A 15,283-nucleotide genomic window follows, 5' to 3' on the forward strand; every position below is an offset into this window, starting at 1 on the left:
GATAGTGTGTAAGCTATACCCTGTGTATACAGACTGTTTACTTGCAAGCATTTTCCAGACTTATAGAATAGCCTTCAGTTTGTGATCATGGATGTATAATAAGCGGTTATGGTAGGATGAGGGACCCATCCTAGAGTTGAGACGTCCAATCCCTAGCATGCACTAGGTTGACATACTCTTGTTTCTATGTGGGTCACATTTTCGAAATATTGTTTCTAACAATCTTATTTCTCTCCCTGTTTGTCCCTGTCTCTAGGTGCTCCTACCAGGGCCAGCTAGATGTTTGTGTGGTGGACTCTCCTCATACTCAGAAATGGGTGTGGGATTTTGCCCGCTGTTGCTAGGTCTGAAAGGACCATTCCCCTGTGAAAGGATCTGCCTAGAAAAGCATGGGACAAGAGGAAAGGACAGGAGAGGAATATCCTGACGTTGTTAGATTTGCGGACCATCTTCAGTTGTCACAGAAAGTGCTCGAATGGTCAAGCATTAGATGTTATCCAGAACACCATATGTTTGAGTATGATCACAGAGGTGGAGTAGGCCGTGCATGTTATAAGTAATGTACTCTCTGCTGTACAGTTTCCTAACGGTGTCCACAAATAAACCTAGCAGGCTGTGAGGTTAGTGGATGTTCAGACAGAAACTCTCCGGAAGATGGTCATGGCTGCACATAGGAGCATGAAGTTTTGATATCTTCTCAGCAACCTGAACGTCATCTTGATGACCACATCTTGGTCACATCTCGGAGCTGCTGTACCTTAAAGGAACGTTATCCGCACCAAATAATGCAGCTCCCTCGCATGACACACACTGGAAGCCTCTGTGACCTTTTGCTTTTCTTATAAATGCATGGACTGGGTCCTCACACACAATAGCAGAAAGGTGTGCGTCTTGGTAATGAATGATTTCTGTTTCCAGCTGAAGATCTTAATGAAATCATGTAGAAAATGAAAATAATATCCCAATATTAAAAACTTAAAGATTCTGCACCTTTCAAATAGGTACCTCCATTACCCCCTTGCGAAGGATTGTAATTGGTTGCATGTGTGTGTTTATACATCAGCTCTGCATATTGCACTTCATACTCAATGTGTCAGCCCAGCAAATAAATGTTTAAATGTAAGCTGCTGTCTTTTAGAATTTTAAGTTATAAGTGACTGGATAATAATTATGGATAGCTTTATATTTATCCTTTTTAACACAAGCACATACATACAACTGTCCCATGATTAACTGAAGTTGAGCACTCAAGAGACTTTGGGCAGTAATAAGTATGATGGTATGGTATAGCAATGTGAAGGTCATAATGTATACACATGCATTTTGTTCAATATAATACTTATTTCCAAATGGTCATTTCAATATGCTATGTAAAAAGTAATGGGACTAAAATGATTTCAGTCTCAGCTTGACTACACAATTTCCAAGTTAAAATACGATTAAGTTACACAGGAAAAACAGGCATAATTTTGTGAGACAAGATGAATTGAAAGAATTAACAAAATAGGAAGTGTTTCTGTAGTTAGCCTGTTTGGTTGGATCACCAGTGACAAAACTACCGGGGGTTGGCCGATCAGCATTCAGACAAATGAGGCTGGTTGCTCAGTCGATCAGCCTCAAATTCCCTATTTTGCACATAAGCCGTTTAAGAGTTTTTAGCTCGCAGTCCGCAGCTGTAACATAAGAGCGGTTTTTCCGCCCGTGTCCCGCTGGAGGACTGCTCGTAACAATACGACTGGAGGCATGCCGCTCTTCAATAGCCAGCAGACCGATAAGTGTGCTATCTGGTCATTTAATTAAGGGGCACCACAAATCTTCGTATGACAAGTGCAAAGCATCTCAATGCCGTCCAAAGCAAAAACACCATACAAGAAAGGTTGCAAACGGCAGAGAAAGATCACAGAATCAATAACATTTCACGTAGCCAAAGACTTGGTACCAACAGAAATGGGCAGTAACGGATTATCAGTAACTAATCAGTTACGTGACCAACAACAATATTTTAATCGGATTACAGATATAATTATGACACGTTGTATGTTTGAGTTCATTATTTAATGGTATAAAACATCTTATTTGAACCAAAATATCAATTGGGCGCCTCAGTTCTGTGTGTGATCATCATGCGCGCAAAGGTCGACGCATATAACCAGTTCAGTTACGGAGGAAGCGCTAGTTTAAATTTCTTCAGTTTTGGTTGGTTGGATGACTGGAAAAACAGTATAATCTTATGGGTTGTTAAGGCCTGGTTAGGAATGGGTTTCTAAACCATTGCTTTTTACTTCAATATGATTGGGCTACATCTCTACATTACACACTAAAGGTCTGACAGACATTTAGTAATTCCAATTAATCCAATTAACCTAAATACTTTTTATTTATAAACATAACCCAAAATCTTATTATGCTTAAGCCTGTTCTGTTATTTGTGTTTTATTCATGTTTTTAATTGCTTCAAAATATTGCTGAAAAATAAATGGCAATTACTCGATAAGGGTGTTCAAATTGTTGTATATAAAATTAAGATAACCTTAGCTTTTCGCGCATAAACTAAATCTGCAGTAGTCTGATGATTTGCTCCACAACCAACATTGTCAACATTTCGCGGAAACTCCCACGCGAATGCACTTTGCGATTGTGAACACCAGCATAAATAAGATTTACCCTTGGGAACGTAACCTGTGATTATTATGGCCACCAGTGATGGATTTTCAAAACGCAAATGAAAGAAATGAACTGTGATTATAAACCTGCACTCTTAGCTTAACCATGGATATATCAATAATATTACAAGGAATAGCCTACATTACCATACGTGTAGGGCATAGAGAATGTAGCAAACTACTTCAATTTTTGTAAATATTTTACAATACAAAATTAATTTGAAAGTAGGCCTACACAGTGGACTATTAATCGTATAAAAATAGACTTCATACTACGTCACAATATGAACGCAGGCATGTGTTCTAAAGAATACGTCATAAACGCATTAAAATGCGTTCAGAATACATACATGCCAATTTACAAACTTTCTTCATTCCGCGAATTAATTGCATATTGAAAGAGACCTACAATTGATTTCTGTAAAAATGTCTAAAAATACTGTAGTAAAATCTAAGGTAAGATTTCTTTTTTTATATTCCTTTATAGGATGTGTTATTAATGGCCTAATTAAATACCTAAACATATCTACACGTTGAAATGAAAATGTGCTAGTCTTTGTCTAGCATCGCCGACTTGTCTCTGCGTGAAGATGAAACAATGCGCAGTGTTTTCTGTTAAAGGTGATTCATTGCTCTGACGAGAACACCCCTAAGGATGAACTGGTCAAGAGTCAGCACCGTTGCGACCACCAGCAGGTACTCTCCAGGAAATATCACGAAATTTGGGATGAATTGGTCAGTTCATTCTGAGTTGTTAGTGGTGATCTGAAACAAAAGCCTGTAACTTTATGGGAAGAGGATATTTGTCACTCAAACCCAAAAATATCCGTTCCATATTTAACCAAATTCCTAATTGAAGATATACAGGGAGAAATGTTGACCATCCAGCTCATGAAAACAAAAAAATAATTTTTACCTTGTCTCCTAATGGATTATCTAACATAATGGTCAGATGCTTTAAATGCTAGGATACCTCATCCCATTTATTCCACTACAGTATGTCATCTATGGATTTGACACTAGCTTAATATATTTCAGAAAAGAAGCTGTCTGGTGTGTATCTTGAGTCCTTGGGCATCTGCTGCTATACTCTCCCATGGGTTCAGAAGGAGCATACAGAAATGGCTTTCCCTTGTTATGACTATGGTGACCATTTTTCTCAGTGAGAGGTAAGAGTAATGTCATGGCTGTATGCCTATTTCTATGTTACCTTTCCATTAACAACAGTGTAACGCAACCTTTATCAACAGAAAGAGAAAGCCTTTAGCTGAACATATTTTAATATACAGGGATGCCAGAATGGCCTTAGAGAATGATTAGCTTTGTGTGTTGGGAAGGCTTCCAATGGACATCACCGATCCCAGAGCTGGTCCTGGTTCTGTCCTGGTTTTATATTTATGTCGTCTCATTCGTGTGTTGAGATAGTGTAATCTGTTCCATTTTAACACTACCATTTCAACTGTGTGTGTCTCACAGGGTGACACCAAAAGCAATAGGTGAAAGGCTGCAGGCTGTGTCCAACGGTCTATGGGTCACAAAGGGCCGTGAGGTAACCATGGTCCCACCTCAGGTTCCTCTCCCCAGTCCTGTCACTTCAAGTCAGAGGGCAGCAGCTATCCACTGCCTTAAAGAACTGGTGCGATTGTACCGCTGTTCTATTGGCCAAGGGACTGCACATGGTGTGTGTGAATGGAGGATATCCACTGCTGTTGAGATGACTCTAAGAAATGCAGGCATGTTGCCCAACAGCATTTTCCACAACGGTTGGATGAAAGTGTCCATCTCAGACCAGCTCCCTCCATTGACCCTTGGTGAGTCCACCAAGCTGGAACAATCTGGTCCACCATTGGCATGTCTTTTCCCTAGAGAAGCTGCCATGATGAGTGCTAAACCCCACCGTGCCCAACAGCTGAGAAAGAAAAGCCCATATCACAGACAGCGTCAGGCTTCCTCCACACTCTGCATGGTCCCAGAGATGCTCCTTATCCACACCCTTGGCAGATTTATTTATAATATCTACCCCCTGGAGGACTTCTCCCCATGGACAGAGGAGGTTATTGAAAACCGTGTGGAGGTGACGCGGCAACTTTCCTTCCTGGTCCAGGAGGCCTTGGCCAAATCTCCTAAGACCAAAGCCCTACAAAGAGCACTGAGGAAGCTCTCAGAGCCGAACCAGAACTATGGCCCACTGGAGCTCCAGCTGGGAGATCTGCTGTTCAGCAACTTTCTGAAGCAGTTCTCTTCACAGCGCCCCCTGTCACCCGAGGCCTTCCTGGACAATCACCAGCTCTGCTTGGAAGTGTCAGTTATGGTGAGCAGGGTGCTTCTCCAGCACTGGACCCCCAGGATTTCTTTCTCCCCTGTCTGTGATGTCCAGGAAATCAGCCCGAGACTGAAGCGTCACCAGGGGGGTGTCATCCAACACTGGTCCTCAACAGACAACCTCCAAGTGGTAAGACCTGTGCAACTAAATCTCCCGGGACACTTGACGTATCTCACCAGAGGTCACCAGGGGGTCTGAAGCCTACTGTACACAGTGTAGAAACATCCACATGTATTATTGTAGGAAACACATTCATTCGTTGGTGACCACAGGTACTGTACCATCTACCTGATATATGACTTCTTTTTTTTTTATAGCTTGCTGATGAAAGCCATGAGGATCTGCACTCTGTGGGTACGTTTTCTAGAATGTACACACGTGTGCTGGGTATGAAAATGTAAAAACTAACAGGGCATTTCAGTTAACCAAAGGGCTAACTTTTCTACTTTTCTTTCCTTTCAGATGACAGAAAACAGCAGAAGAAAGGAGTAAAGAGTTTTTTCCGCAGAGCTTGGAAGTCATTCAAGCGATTCTCTACCACTGGCTGCCTGCTGTGAGGTATTGTCTCTCCCGCCTTTCTGTCATTCGGTTTTCAATGTGTATGCCCTATCTGTTCCATTATATCCATGTTCCCTGAGTCCGGTCCATGTTTTCTGTATGTAGTGTTGTTTTTCGGCTCTAGTAGTTCTATTTTAATGTTTAGTTCCATTATCATTGTTGTTCATTGTTTTCACCTGGTTCTTTGCTAAACAAAAGAAAGGTCAAATGAAGCGAAAGAATAAAAATTCAAAAACTGGAGCTCTCTGCCTGGTTCTCAATACTGCCGTGCCGGCAAATCCAGCCAGGCTCCAGCCCCTCCCCTTCGCGCTCCTCACCTGCCACCGTTAAGCACTCACCACCGTTACGCGCTCTGCATTGCTTTTGACTCCCAGCCTGTTGTTCTCTCCTTTCCCGTCCTGTCTCGTTACATAGAAACCTGCCTCCTGACCTGCCTACCTGTCCCTGGATTCTCCTACCGTCTACCCCTGCCTGTACTGTTGCCATCGCGGACTGATCACCCGGTATCCCGACCTGCCTGCCTGCCCCTGGATTATTCTACCGTCTAGCCATGCCTGTACTGTTGCCATCGCGGACTGATCACCCGGTATCCCTACCTGCCTGCCTGCCCCTGGATTCTTCTACCGTCTAGCCCTGCCTGTACTGTTGCCATCGCGGACTGATCACCCGGTATCCTGACCTGCCTGCCTGCCCCTGGATTCTTCTACCGTCTAGCCCTGCCTGTACTGTTGCCATCGCGGACTGATCACCCGGTATCCAGACCTGCCTGCCTGCCCCTGGATTCTTCTACCATCTAGCCCTGCCTGTACTGTTGCCATCGCGGACTGATCACCCGGTATCCTGACCTGCCTGCCTGCCTGCTTCTGGTTTCTCCTATCTGTCTACTCCTGCCTGTGCTGTTGCCTTAGTGGACTGATCTCCCGGTTACCGAATCTGCCTGCCCGTCTTTCCCGTTTTGCTCTTGCCTCCTCCCAAAATATAAATCGACAGTTGCGTTTCGCAATTGGAACCACAAACCCCTGGTCTCGGTGTTCATTACAATGGACATAGTATTTTAATAAAATAAAATAAATTAGACATGCATCATAGAACAGTATTCAAGGAGCATTTTACAAACTTAACATAAAGAGGAATAACATTTGGTCTAATTGATACCAGCCGGGATCAATCTGATGGTCACACATCTAATATCTTAAATAGACCCATCTGCTACATCAATCCAACTGAAAACCCATTAACTGGTGGTTTATCCATATTTAGGTAATCCAAATAATTCACTCAACACAATTTGCTGGGCCAAAATGACACAATGTGTTTATTCGTTATTACATGGTGCATCTGAATGCTTTCTATGTACTGTACTTTCTATGGTTGTTCAGTTCCAGGAAAGACTGAGCTGTTTCAGTCAATTCTCTACTGATGGGTGTCTGGTGAATATCATGCTCTATACTGTTCATTCAGTCTAAACATTCATTCCGTTTTATTTTCAAGCTGCCATAAAACAATTTCCACATCTTTTAGTATGGGTTTTAACCCTCAGAGGTGTAGGGTTTTAAAGTCGGCCTGTCACTATCTTGACTTTATGGCTTTTGTACAATGCAACTATGTGGTACAGTGGTAGGATGATAGAAATGACCAAATGCAGTTGTGTAACAAACAGCATGGATAAACTCTGTGTTTAAATATGATACAGCTGCAGGAGTAGGGACATCCAGTAGTAGTACTCCAGGGACCAGTGACACACAGGCCAGGAACACACAGCCTGCATCAAGTGAGTCTATTTAATAGTATTTATTCAAGCCACATCCATACTTTAAAGTACAATAAAAAAAAGTTTGTATTAAAAGCATGTATTAAAATACAATAGCTTGTTTTCTTAAAGAAGTTCAACCACATTCATTATTTCACTCACTGCTTGTCTGGCTATACAATTTGCTTGTATACAGGTGAAGGTGAAGGGACACCCAGGACCACATCAAGCACTCAGGGCACCAGTGAAAGACAGACGACTGAGACCAGGGACACGCAGCCAATTGATCAAATGGAAATGGCACTCCTTCAAGCTGAAAGGAGGAGGTGGCGTGAAGTCCTGACCAGGTTGGTGGCCATAATACAGTCTTTGGCCGAGCGAAATATTCCCTTGCGGGGGAAATCAGACAGGCTATACCAGCCAAACAATGGAAACTTCCTTAAGGAAGTTGAGCTCATGGCCAGGTTTGACCCTGTCCTCAAACAGCATGTTGCTGATGTGGAGAGAGGAGCCAGCCATACAACATACTTAGCAAAGGATACTCAAAATGAACTAATTGATTGCATTGGTGAATTTTTTATACACTATATGTTAAAGGAGATAAAGCAAACCAAATACTATTCAATTATTTTGGATTGCACCCCAGACCTCAGCCATATAGTACAGTTATCTGTTATAGTTAGAATGGTTGCAGTAGATGACACAGACACCCCTACAGTAAAAGAACATTTCATGGGGTTCCTTGAGGTGGAATCATCCATGGGAGAAAGCCTCTCCAACCTTATTCTGAAGAGACTAGAAGAGTTTAACCTTCCCTTTGAAGACTGCCGGGGACAGTCTTATGACAATGGCGCCAACATGAAGGGAAAGTCAAAAGGCGTCCAAGCCAGACTTTTGAAACAAAATCCCAGGGCTTTATTTGTCCCATGCAGAGCACATACATTAAATCTTGTTGTTGCTGATGCAGCAAAAAGCTCCACACATGCAATTAACTATTTTGGCTACCTACAGAGAATTTTTACACTATTCTCTGCCTCCACACAAAGGTGGACCATCCTAAAGCACCACATCAAAACAACTGTGAAATCCTGGTCGGATACAAGATGGGAAAGTCGCATTGACAGTGTACAGGCTGTGAGATTCCAGACAGCGGAGGTGAGGGATGCCCTTCTTGAGGTCAGGGAGAAAGCCACAGATTCTATGATTAAAAGTGAGGCACAGTCTTTGGCTGAAGAGGTTGGATCATTCCGCTTCTCCATTTGTAGCGTTGTGTGGTATGACATGCTGGCCAAAATTCATCATGTCAGCAAAGCATTACAGTCCATGTCTATGCAACTGGATGTGGTTCTGAATCTCCTGAGGACAACTGAAGCCTCTCTGGTCAGCTACAGAAGCAGTGGGTTTGTTTCTGCTCAGGTATCTGCAAAAGATCTCTGTGAGGAGATGAATGTGGACACTGTCCTAAAGCAGAAGAGGCTGAGAAAAAAACAAAAGACAGTTCTCTTATGAATCCCCTGATGAGCCAGAGGGAAATGCGCTAAAGAAATTGGAAATTTCCTTTTTCAATGTCATTGTTGATGTGTCAGTTAAATCACTGCAAGAACGCTTCAAGCTCTTGAAAAAAGAAAAATATTTGTGTATGACCTTGATGAAACTATGTACACAGCTAGTCTATATGACCTGACGTCTTGTTCTAGATGTGGGCACCTATATCAAAGGGAACAGGTGAGACTCCATGTTCTAAAACCAGAAGAAAATATAAAAGTCCCTCTTTCTCGCACCCAGTTCATTTATATGAACACCACTACATCATTGTCAGAATAAGAATTGCCCCTGTGCATCCCTCTGCCATGCTCTGCCTAGAAGGCCAGCATCCCAGAGTTGTCTCTTCACTGTTGACATTGAGACTCATGTTTTGTGGGTACTATTTAATGATTCTGCCAGTTGAGGACCTGTGAGGCTTCTGTTTCTCAATCTAGACACTCTAATGTATTTGTCCTCTTTCTCAGTTGTGGACCGGGGCCTCCCACTCCTCTTTGTATTCTGGTTTGAGCCAGTTTCCGCTGCTCTGTTCTGTGACTACTACACATCGTTTAACGAGATTATCTTTTTGTTGGCATTGACTTGCCCTCATTTCTCTGAACATAAATAGACTGATGCTTTTCAGAAGAAATTATTTGTTTCTGATTAGCAAAGACAACGTGCCACTGGAACAGAGGGGTAATGCTATCTGATAATGTGCCTCTGTATGCCTACGTAGATATTCCATTGAAATTCAGCCGTTTCCACCTACAATAGACTCTACAACATTAACAATGTCTACACTGTAGGCTTACATTAAATATGAAAATTAATAAAACTTCAGTTAAACCGTTTATTTCTAACATTGAAAAGGCCATAATCTGTGATACACTTCAGAAGGTTACCTGCTTTCCTACATTTTCAACAGTAGACTACAATGCGTGCCTTCAGGTTCCACAGTTCCACTGAGAATGTATTGACACTTATTAGGGCAAGTCGGTGTAATTCCGAGCCATACAAATACGATATTCAGATGTAAAACTATTGAACTTCTACCAGAGGCGTAGCTATGATCACAATATATTCGGGACTTAGCCCACCCCCCTGCCCCGCCCGGGACAGAAAGTACAGGCTTTTGAATGTTCATGCGGAAATGTTCGATGTACACGCTAACGGCCTACTTGTCATAATGAGGGGCTATTTTTTATTATTATTATTTTGGGTCAATTTGAGATCCGGGGCTATTCATAAAAGATCGGGAGCTATAGCCCCGGACGCCCAGGCCTACCGACAGGGGCGTCGGACTGGGGGTAAAACCGATACTGATTACCAGCGCCCAAGGGGAGAGAGGGCCCTTGAAAAGTCTGGAATATACTTTATTTCACCTGAATATTTTCATATCCTAATTACATTTCATAATGCATGTCAGATGAAATGTAAAGTGTATTGGCTGAATAACTTGGTTGATTGACTGACTACATTTTGTATACAAAAAATAATATCTAAGGTCTCACCCACCCCTTGCTAATGCGCCAAATGGTTTAGTCCACCTGCACGCATTTTGTTTAGTTCAGTTGAGCATCTGGTGGAGACGTGGAGCGCTAGGTGGAAAATAAAGGAAAGACAGGATAAAGAGAGAAAACTAAATGAGTGAAAGCAATTGCTGCCTGACTTATTTTCAAAGAAAGGTGAGCACAAACTAGAAAAATGGTGCTAAACTACTTGAATATCTCCGCGACCGTTAGTGCTAAAAACGGATTGAGACAACCAATATAAGAGCAGAACATACACTTTCAAATGAAAATTTGGTTATACATGAAATCTGAGGTAAAGGCTTAATTAATAAACTCCACTAACAATGCTGTTTGCATACAACACAACATTATAGTATCCTAATTAAAAACATGTTTAATTTTAAATTAATAGGCTATAATATCTATAATTAGCAATAATAGGCTAATCAGTGTCATAGGTAGCTTGGTAGCTCATTGGTAGATAGATATCCTGTCAACATTATAGTTATGTCAGATTCAGTAGAAGCAGATGTTAACATTGTGAAACACATGGCCCTCAGTTGAGGTGAGCTTATATCAATATTAAAACAAACCATGTTTAGCCATTTTGACTGAAATGTGTCAAGTAACACTAATATCTTAATGTATTTTATTATATCACATTACAATTAGGATAAGAGATCATTATCAAGTGTATCCTTCTCAGAGAAAGATGATAGAGAAGATGTAATTGAGGATGATGGGAGTGAAGACAGCAGGGAGCACAGCGTGGAAATGAGAGATGAGGAACTGGAAAGTAGGCAGAGCAGTACAGAAGAGTTTTCCAGAGGATCCAGGACTATGGCCAGATAAATTAACGAAAAATTTAGTAACCACAGTAAAGTAGGGTAGAGAATGTTGGGAAAGGTTTGAAATGTGTGTAGAGAAATTATCAGGCTACTCTAAGCAGTGCAGTTAATAGTTATTACCCTATAAACATCTAGGCCTACAGATTCATGTGTACAGAGGCCTGATTATTATTATTTTTAATCAGGACTCTATGCATAGGGCCCAGGATCTTGTGCTACGCCCCTGCCTACCGATGCCACTGACTTGTACTAATTTCAGTGTTGAACTTGTTTTGTTGATTACACATGCCAGCGCGGAGTTGATTTGGTCTGCGTTATTGTGACGTGTGCCGGGTGACAACGTCATGTCTCATGTGGGGAGTTGATTGAGAATCGGTTCAGATTTGAGTACGATACCGCTGCTATAACTACGGTTCTATTGTGACGCGTGCCGGGTCACATCTCTGTTTAAATGGACAGTTGATTGAAAATTAGTTCAGATAGAGTTCGACACCGCTGCGATAAGTAAATTGTAGCCCAGGCCTACATTTGATTGATTTAACACGACCCTGAGATATTTATTCTGATTGAACTATATAGCACAATAATAATATGTTAGTCTATTAATAACACCATGGGTTAAATTATATATAATTATGCATAGTCCTTTTGCAGAATGATTGCATTGGAGTTTCCATAGCATTAGTAGGACTTGGTATGTGCCATTTTTTCCAGGATTGTGTGTAATCTTAATTCTTAATCCCCAAGTAGTGTAGTGGAGATAAACACCGTGTCAATTAATGAGGCTCGTTGAAAATATCAGAATAATCTGCTTACAATATTGATCAACTTTTTTAAAGTTTAAGCGCATCGTGCACGCTGATACGGACACGCATTCGAAAATGTAATGCCGCACATTCGAGCGATTTCCTGAGTGACAGCTAATAGCTGTAGGTTACATGGTCTATGCACTTTCTTAATAACTATAAGAAACGTATGCATACTCATTACTGACTTCAGAGTACTTTTATGTCCCAAACAGTGAGTGAGAATTGAGTGGGCTGTACAGAATCCATTGTGACCAAATAGTAAATATATATTAGTGTGTAGTCCCCGGTCAAGGGACTTCCCCTTCGTGTAGGAGACGGGTGATTAAAACCAGGGCTTCAGCCACAAGGAAACAGCCACAGGCATGCCGGTCAGTCCAGAGTTCCAAGAGAAAGAGGGACACCTCTTCCCTGGACTCGGACACAGAGGACCTCAGCGAGGCCAAGAAGAGCTGTGCCACCATCGCCTCAACATCAGCATGTTCCTGGGGGACACCGCTGCCCAAGCTCTGGGAAATGCGCTGCAACGTTTTAGGGTGTTTGCAGGCACAATTTTTTGGCAAAGGTCTGAGATCTTTTTTCGTTACTTGCCATATGTTTCAATGATCAGACACCACACAGTGTTGCATTTCTGGGCCTGTTGAGATATCTTGGGATTTGGGCCAGTCAGAAACAATTTGTGAATGCTTTATGTCCTTTTGCAGCCAGCTTCTCCTCGCTCTACGATGTAGGCAAGATGCTGGGACAAGGTGGCTTTGGGTCTGTCTATGAAGGGACACGGAAGCAGGATGGAAAACAGGAAGCAGGATGTAATCTTTATCGTCTTTTACTCACAAAACACTCTTCCCTATCTACTGTCATTCCTTTATCCACACTTCACAAGTAGATGCATTCTAAGTAGATGCTATCAGATGTTATAGCCTGCCTCTATTCCAATGCCTGGTTCTATTCTGATGCTATAAGAGCCTGGTTTTATTAAGGATTCCTAGAAGCTAGAGCCTGGTTCAAGACTCACCAGTCAGTCTCAGACTCATCATCACCATCTGTATCTGCCCACTCCTCTGAGTCTGACTCCTTCAGTGATGGGGTCTTGTGTCTGTCCATCCTGTTTGCCTGACGGACTAAAATGATGTTCTCTGTCAGTAATATTCTCTTTCGCTTGTTGTTGTCTGACCTCTCCTGTTCCTTCTTCATCTCTGCTGTTCCCTTAGTGTTTAGTTGATGCTTTCTATATTCCTCTTCCTGCATTTGTAGCTCTTCAACAGCTTTTGTGTAGTTTTTTCCCTCAGCTTTAGCTAACCCTTTCTTAGCTTTTTCGCGCTCCTTCTCTTCCTGCAAGCACTTCTTCTCCTCACGTCCTCTTTGTTTCTCTGCTTCAGCTAACATTTTCTTGGCCATTTCTTTGTCCTTCTTCATGTTTTTCCTCATCTCCTTTTCTTTCTTTTTCTCTCGCTCAAGTCTACATTTCTCCTCTTTTGCTTGTCTGGTCTTCTTCTTCTCCAGACACTTTGTTATCTCCTTTTTTTCCCTTTTAGCTTCTTTCAAGCTTACTTTCTCTTTCATTTCTTTTTCCTTCTTCTCCTTCTTCAGAGTCTTTGCCATCTCCTTCTCTTTCCTTTTCTCTGCCTCCAATCTTACTTTCTCTTTCATTTCTTTTTCCTTCTTCTCCTTCTTCAGAGTCTTTGCCATCTCCTTCTCTTTCCTTTTCTCTGCCTCCAATCTTACTTTCTCTTTCATTCCTTTTTCCTTATTCTCCTTCTTCAGAGTCTTTGCCATCTCCTTCTCTTTCCTCTTCTCTGCCTCCAATCTTAATTTCTCTTGCTTAAGTCTTACCTTCTTTTCCTTCTGTAGGTTCTCTATCCTCTCCTTTTCTTCCTTAAACCGGCGTTTCTCTTCCAGACCCTTTGCCTTAATATCCTTCTCAAGGACCTTAAATTGCTCCCTTTCTCTCCTTATCTCTTCTTCCAATTTCAGTTTCTCCTGTATTTCATTTTCTTTCCTCTCGTTCTCCAGGGTCAGAATCCTCTCCTTCTCTTTCTTTTTCTTTTCCTCCAACCTGAGTTTGCCCTCCATTTTGTTCTCCCTCTTCAACTTGTCTACAATCTTCATCCTCTCTTTACCTCTCTGTATCTCTTCATCAAATATCTCGGACAATGTTAAATCCTTCTCTGCATTTATCTGTTTTTATTTCTTCAAGAGATTTCTGGATGTTTTTCATCTGGCCTTTCAGGTTGTTCTCCAGTTCCTTCTCTGCAAAATGCACCTCACTCTTATCTCCCTTCGATTTTTGACCTGCATTCTGCATCTCGAGCCATTTCCTCTCAAGCTGGTTTTTCGCAAATTGAAGGATCTCAACTCTTTTCTTCTCCCTCTTAGCTTCCATTGCCTTCATCATGTCTACCATCTCCTTTTGTTCCAGGAATCCATGAGCTGGTGAGTTCCTCTGCAACTTCTTCCATTTCCTCTCCACCTCTTTTTCCACTGCCTTCAGTATCTCCACTCTATCGTTCTCCCTCTCCTCTTCCTTGGTCTTCATCCTGTCCTTGTCCTGTCTGAAGGCTGTGTCTGAACACGGGTCCATGTTGAGTCCCTTAGAAACCGTACGTGGCAAAGGCAGAAGGTGTTTGGTTGGGGAGAGATCAGGAAAGCAATGATTAATAGGCACGGGAGGATCAATCAGAGGCGGTAGGACATGAGACCGTTTGTGGAGTCTCTGGCCAGATGTAGGAACACCTGAGATGTCTCTCTGAGTCACATTCTGGATGTTTCCACGGGTGGCGAATTGAACACAGGGATACTGGACGCATTCCTCATGCCAGTCACTTGAAGAATGAGGACGTACTGGAAATGGGAATTCCCAACAGGGTGTCAAATGTTCAGAAGAGTCTGTTCTCTCCAAACCGTTCTTGTTCTTTGGGATGAGGAACAACAGTATAATATACAGGTGCTGGTCATAAAATTTCAATATCATCAAGAAAGTTGATTTATTTCAGTAATTCCATTCAAAAAGTGAAACTTGTATAATGTATACATTCATTCCACACAGACTGATATATTTCAAGTGTTTATTTCTATTAATGTTGATGATTATAACTGACAACTAATGAAAACCCCAAATTCAGTATCTCAAAATTTGAATATTGTGAATAGGTTCAATATTGAAGACACCTGGTGCCACACTCTAATTAGCTAATTAACCCAAAACACCTGCAAAGGCCTTTAAATTGTCTCTCAGTCTAGTTCTGTAGGCAACACAATCATGGGGAAGACTGCTGACTTGACAGGTGTCCAAAAGACGAC

The 15,283-nt window shown here is 41.9% G+C and overlaps 2 protein-coding genes across 2 annotated transcripts in view; one reads left to right on the forward strand and one right to left on the reverse strand.

Annotated features, from left to right (window-relative positions):
* LOC114830309 (DNA ligase 1-like) overlaps positions 1-14,092 on the reverse strand; it is a 15,000-nt gene extending 908 nt beyond the window's left edge. Inside the window, exon 1 of the mRNA XM_029117690.2 lies at positions 12,999-14,092. Within this exon, the coding sequence (XP_028973523.2) occupies positions 12,999-14,092 (1,094 nt within the window). The remainder of the gene's footprint in view (positions 1-12,998) is intronic.
* Positions 3,052-6,144, forward strand: LOC109615231. The gene is made up of 6 exons (XM_034290612.1): positions 3,052-3,119; positions 3,285-3,359; positions 3,702-5,115; positions 5,304-5,340; positions 5,449-5,544; positions 5,959-6,144. The coding sequence occupies exons 3-5, from the start codon at positions 4,219-4,221 to the stop codon at positions 5,541-5,543; spliced, it is 1,029 nt and encodes a 342-aa protein (XP_034146503.1). The 5' UTR covers positions 3,052-3,119; positions 3,285-3,359; positions 3,702-4,218; the 3' UTR covers position 5,544; positions 5,959-6,144.
* Positions 14,093-15,283: the final 1,191 nt, after the last annotated feature.

The sequence above is a fragment of the Esox lucius genome, chromosome 24, assembly GCF_011004845.1.
Source record: "Esox lucius isolate fEsoLuc1 chromosome 24, fEsoLuc1.pri, whole genome shotgun sequence".
Lineage (NCBI taxonomy): Eukaryota > Metazoa > Chordata > Actinopteri > Esociformes > Esocidae > Esox > Esox lucius.

Excerpts from the sequence above, each read along its gene's own strand:
- LOC109615231 (XM_034290612.1), top strand. The coding sequence starts at position 4,219 with ATGGTCCCACCTCAGGTTCCTCTCCCCAGTCCTGTCACTTCAAGTCAG. Across the intron at positions 5,116-5,303 it reads CAACAGACAACCTCCAAGTG|CTTGCTGATGAAAGCCATGA; the intron begins GTAAGACCTGTG and ends TTTTTTTTATAG. Across the intron at positions 5,341-5,448 it reads TGAGGATCTGCACTCTGTGG|ATGACAGAAAACAGCAGAAG; the intron begins GTACGTTTTCTA and ends CTTTCCTTTCAG.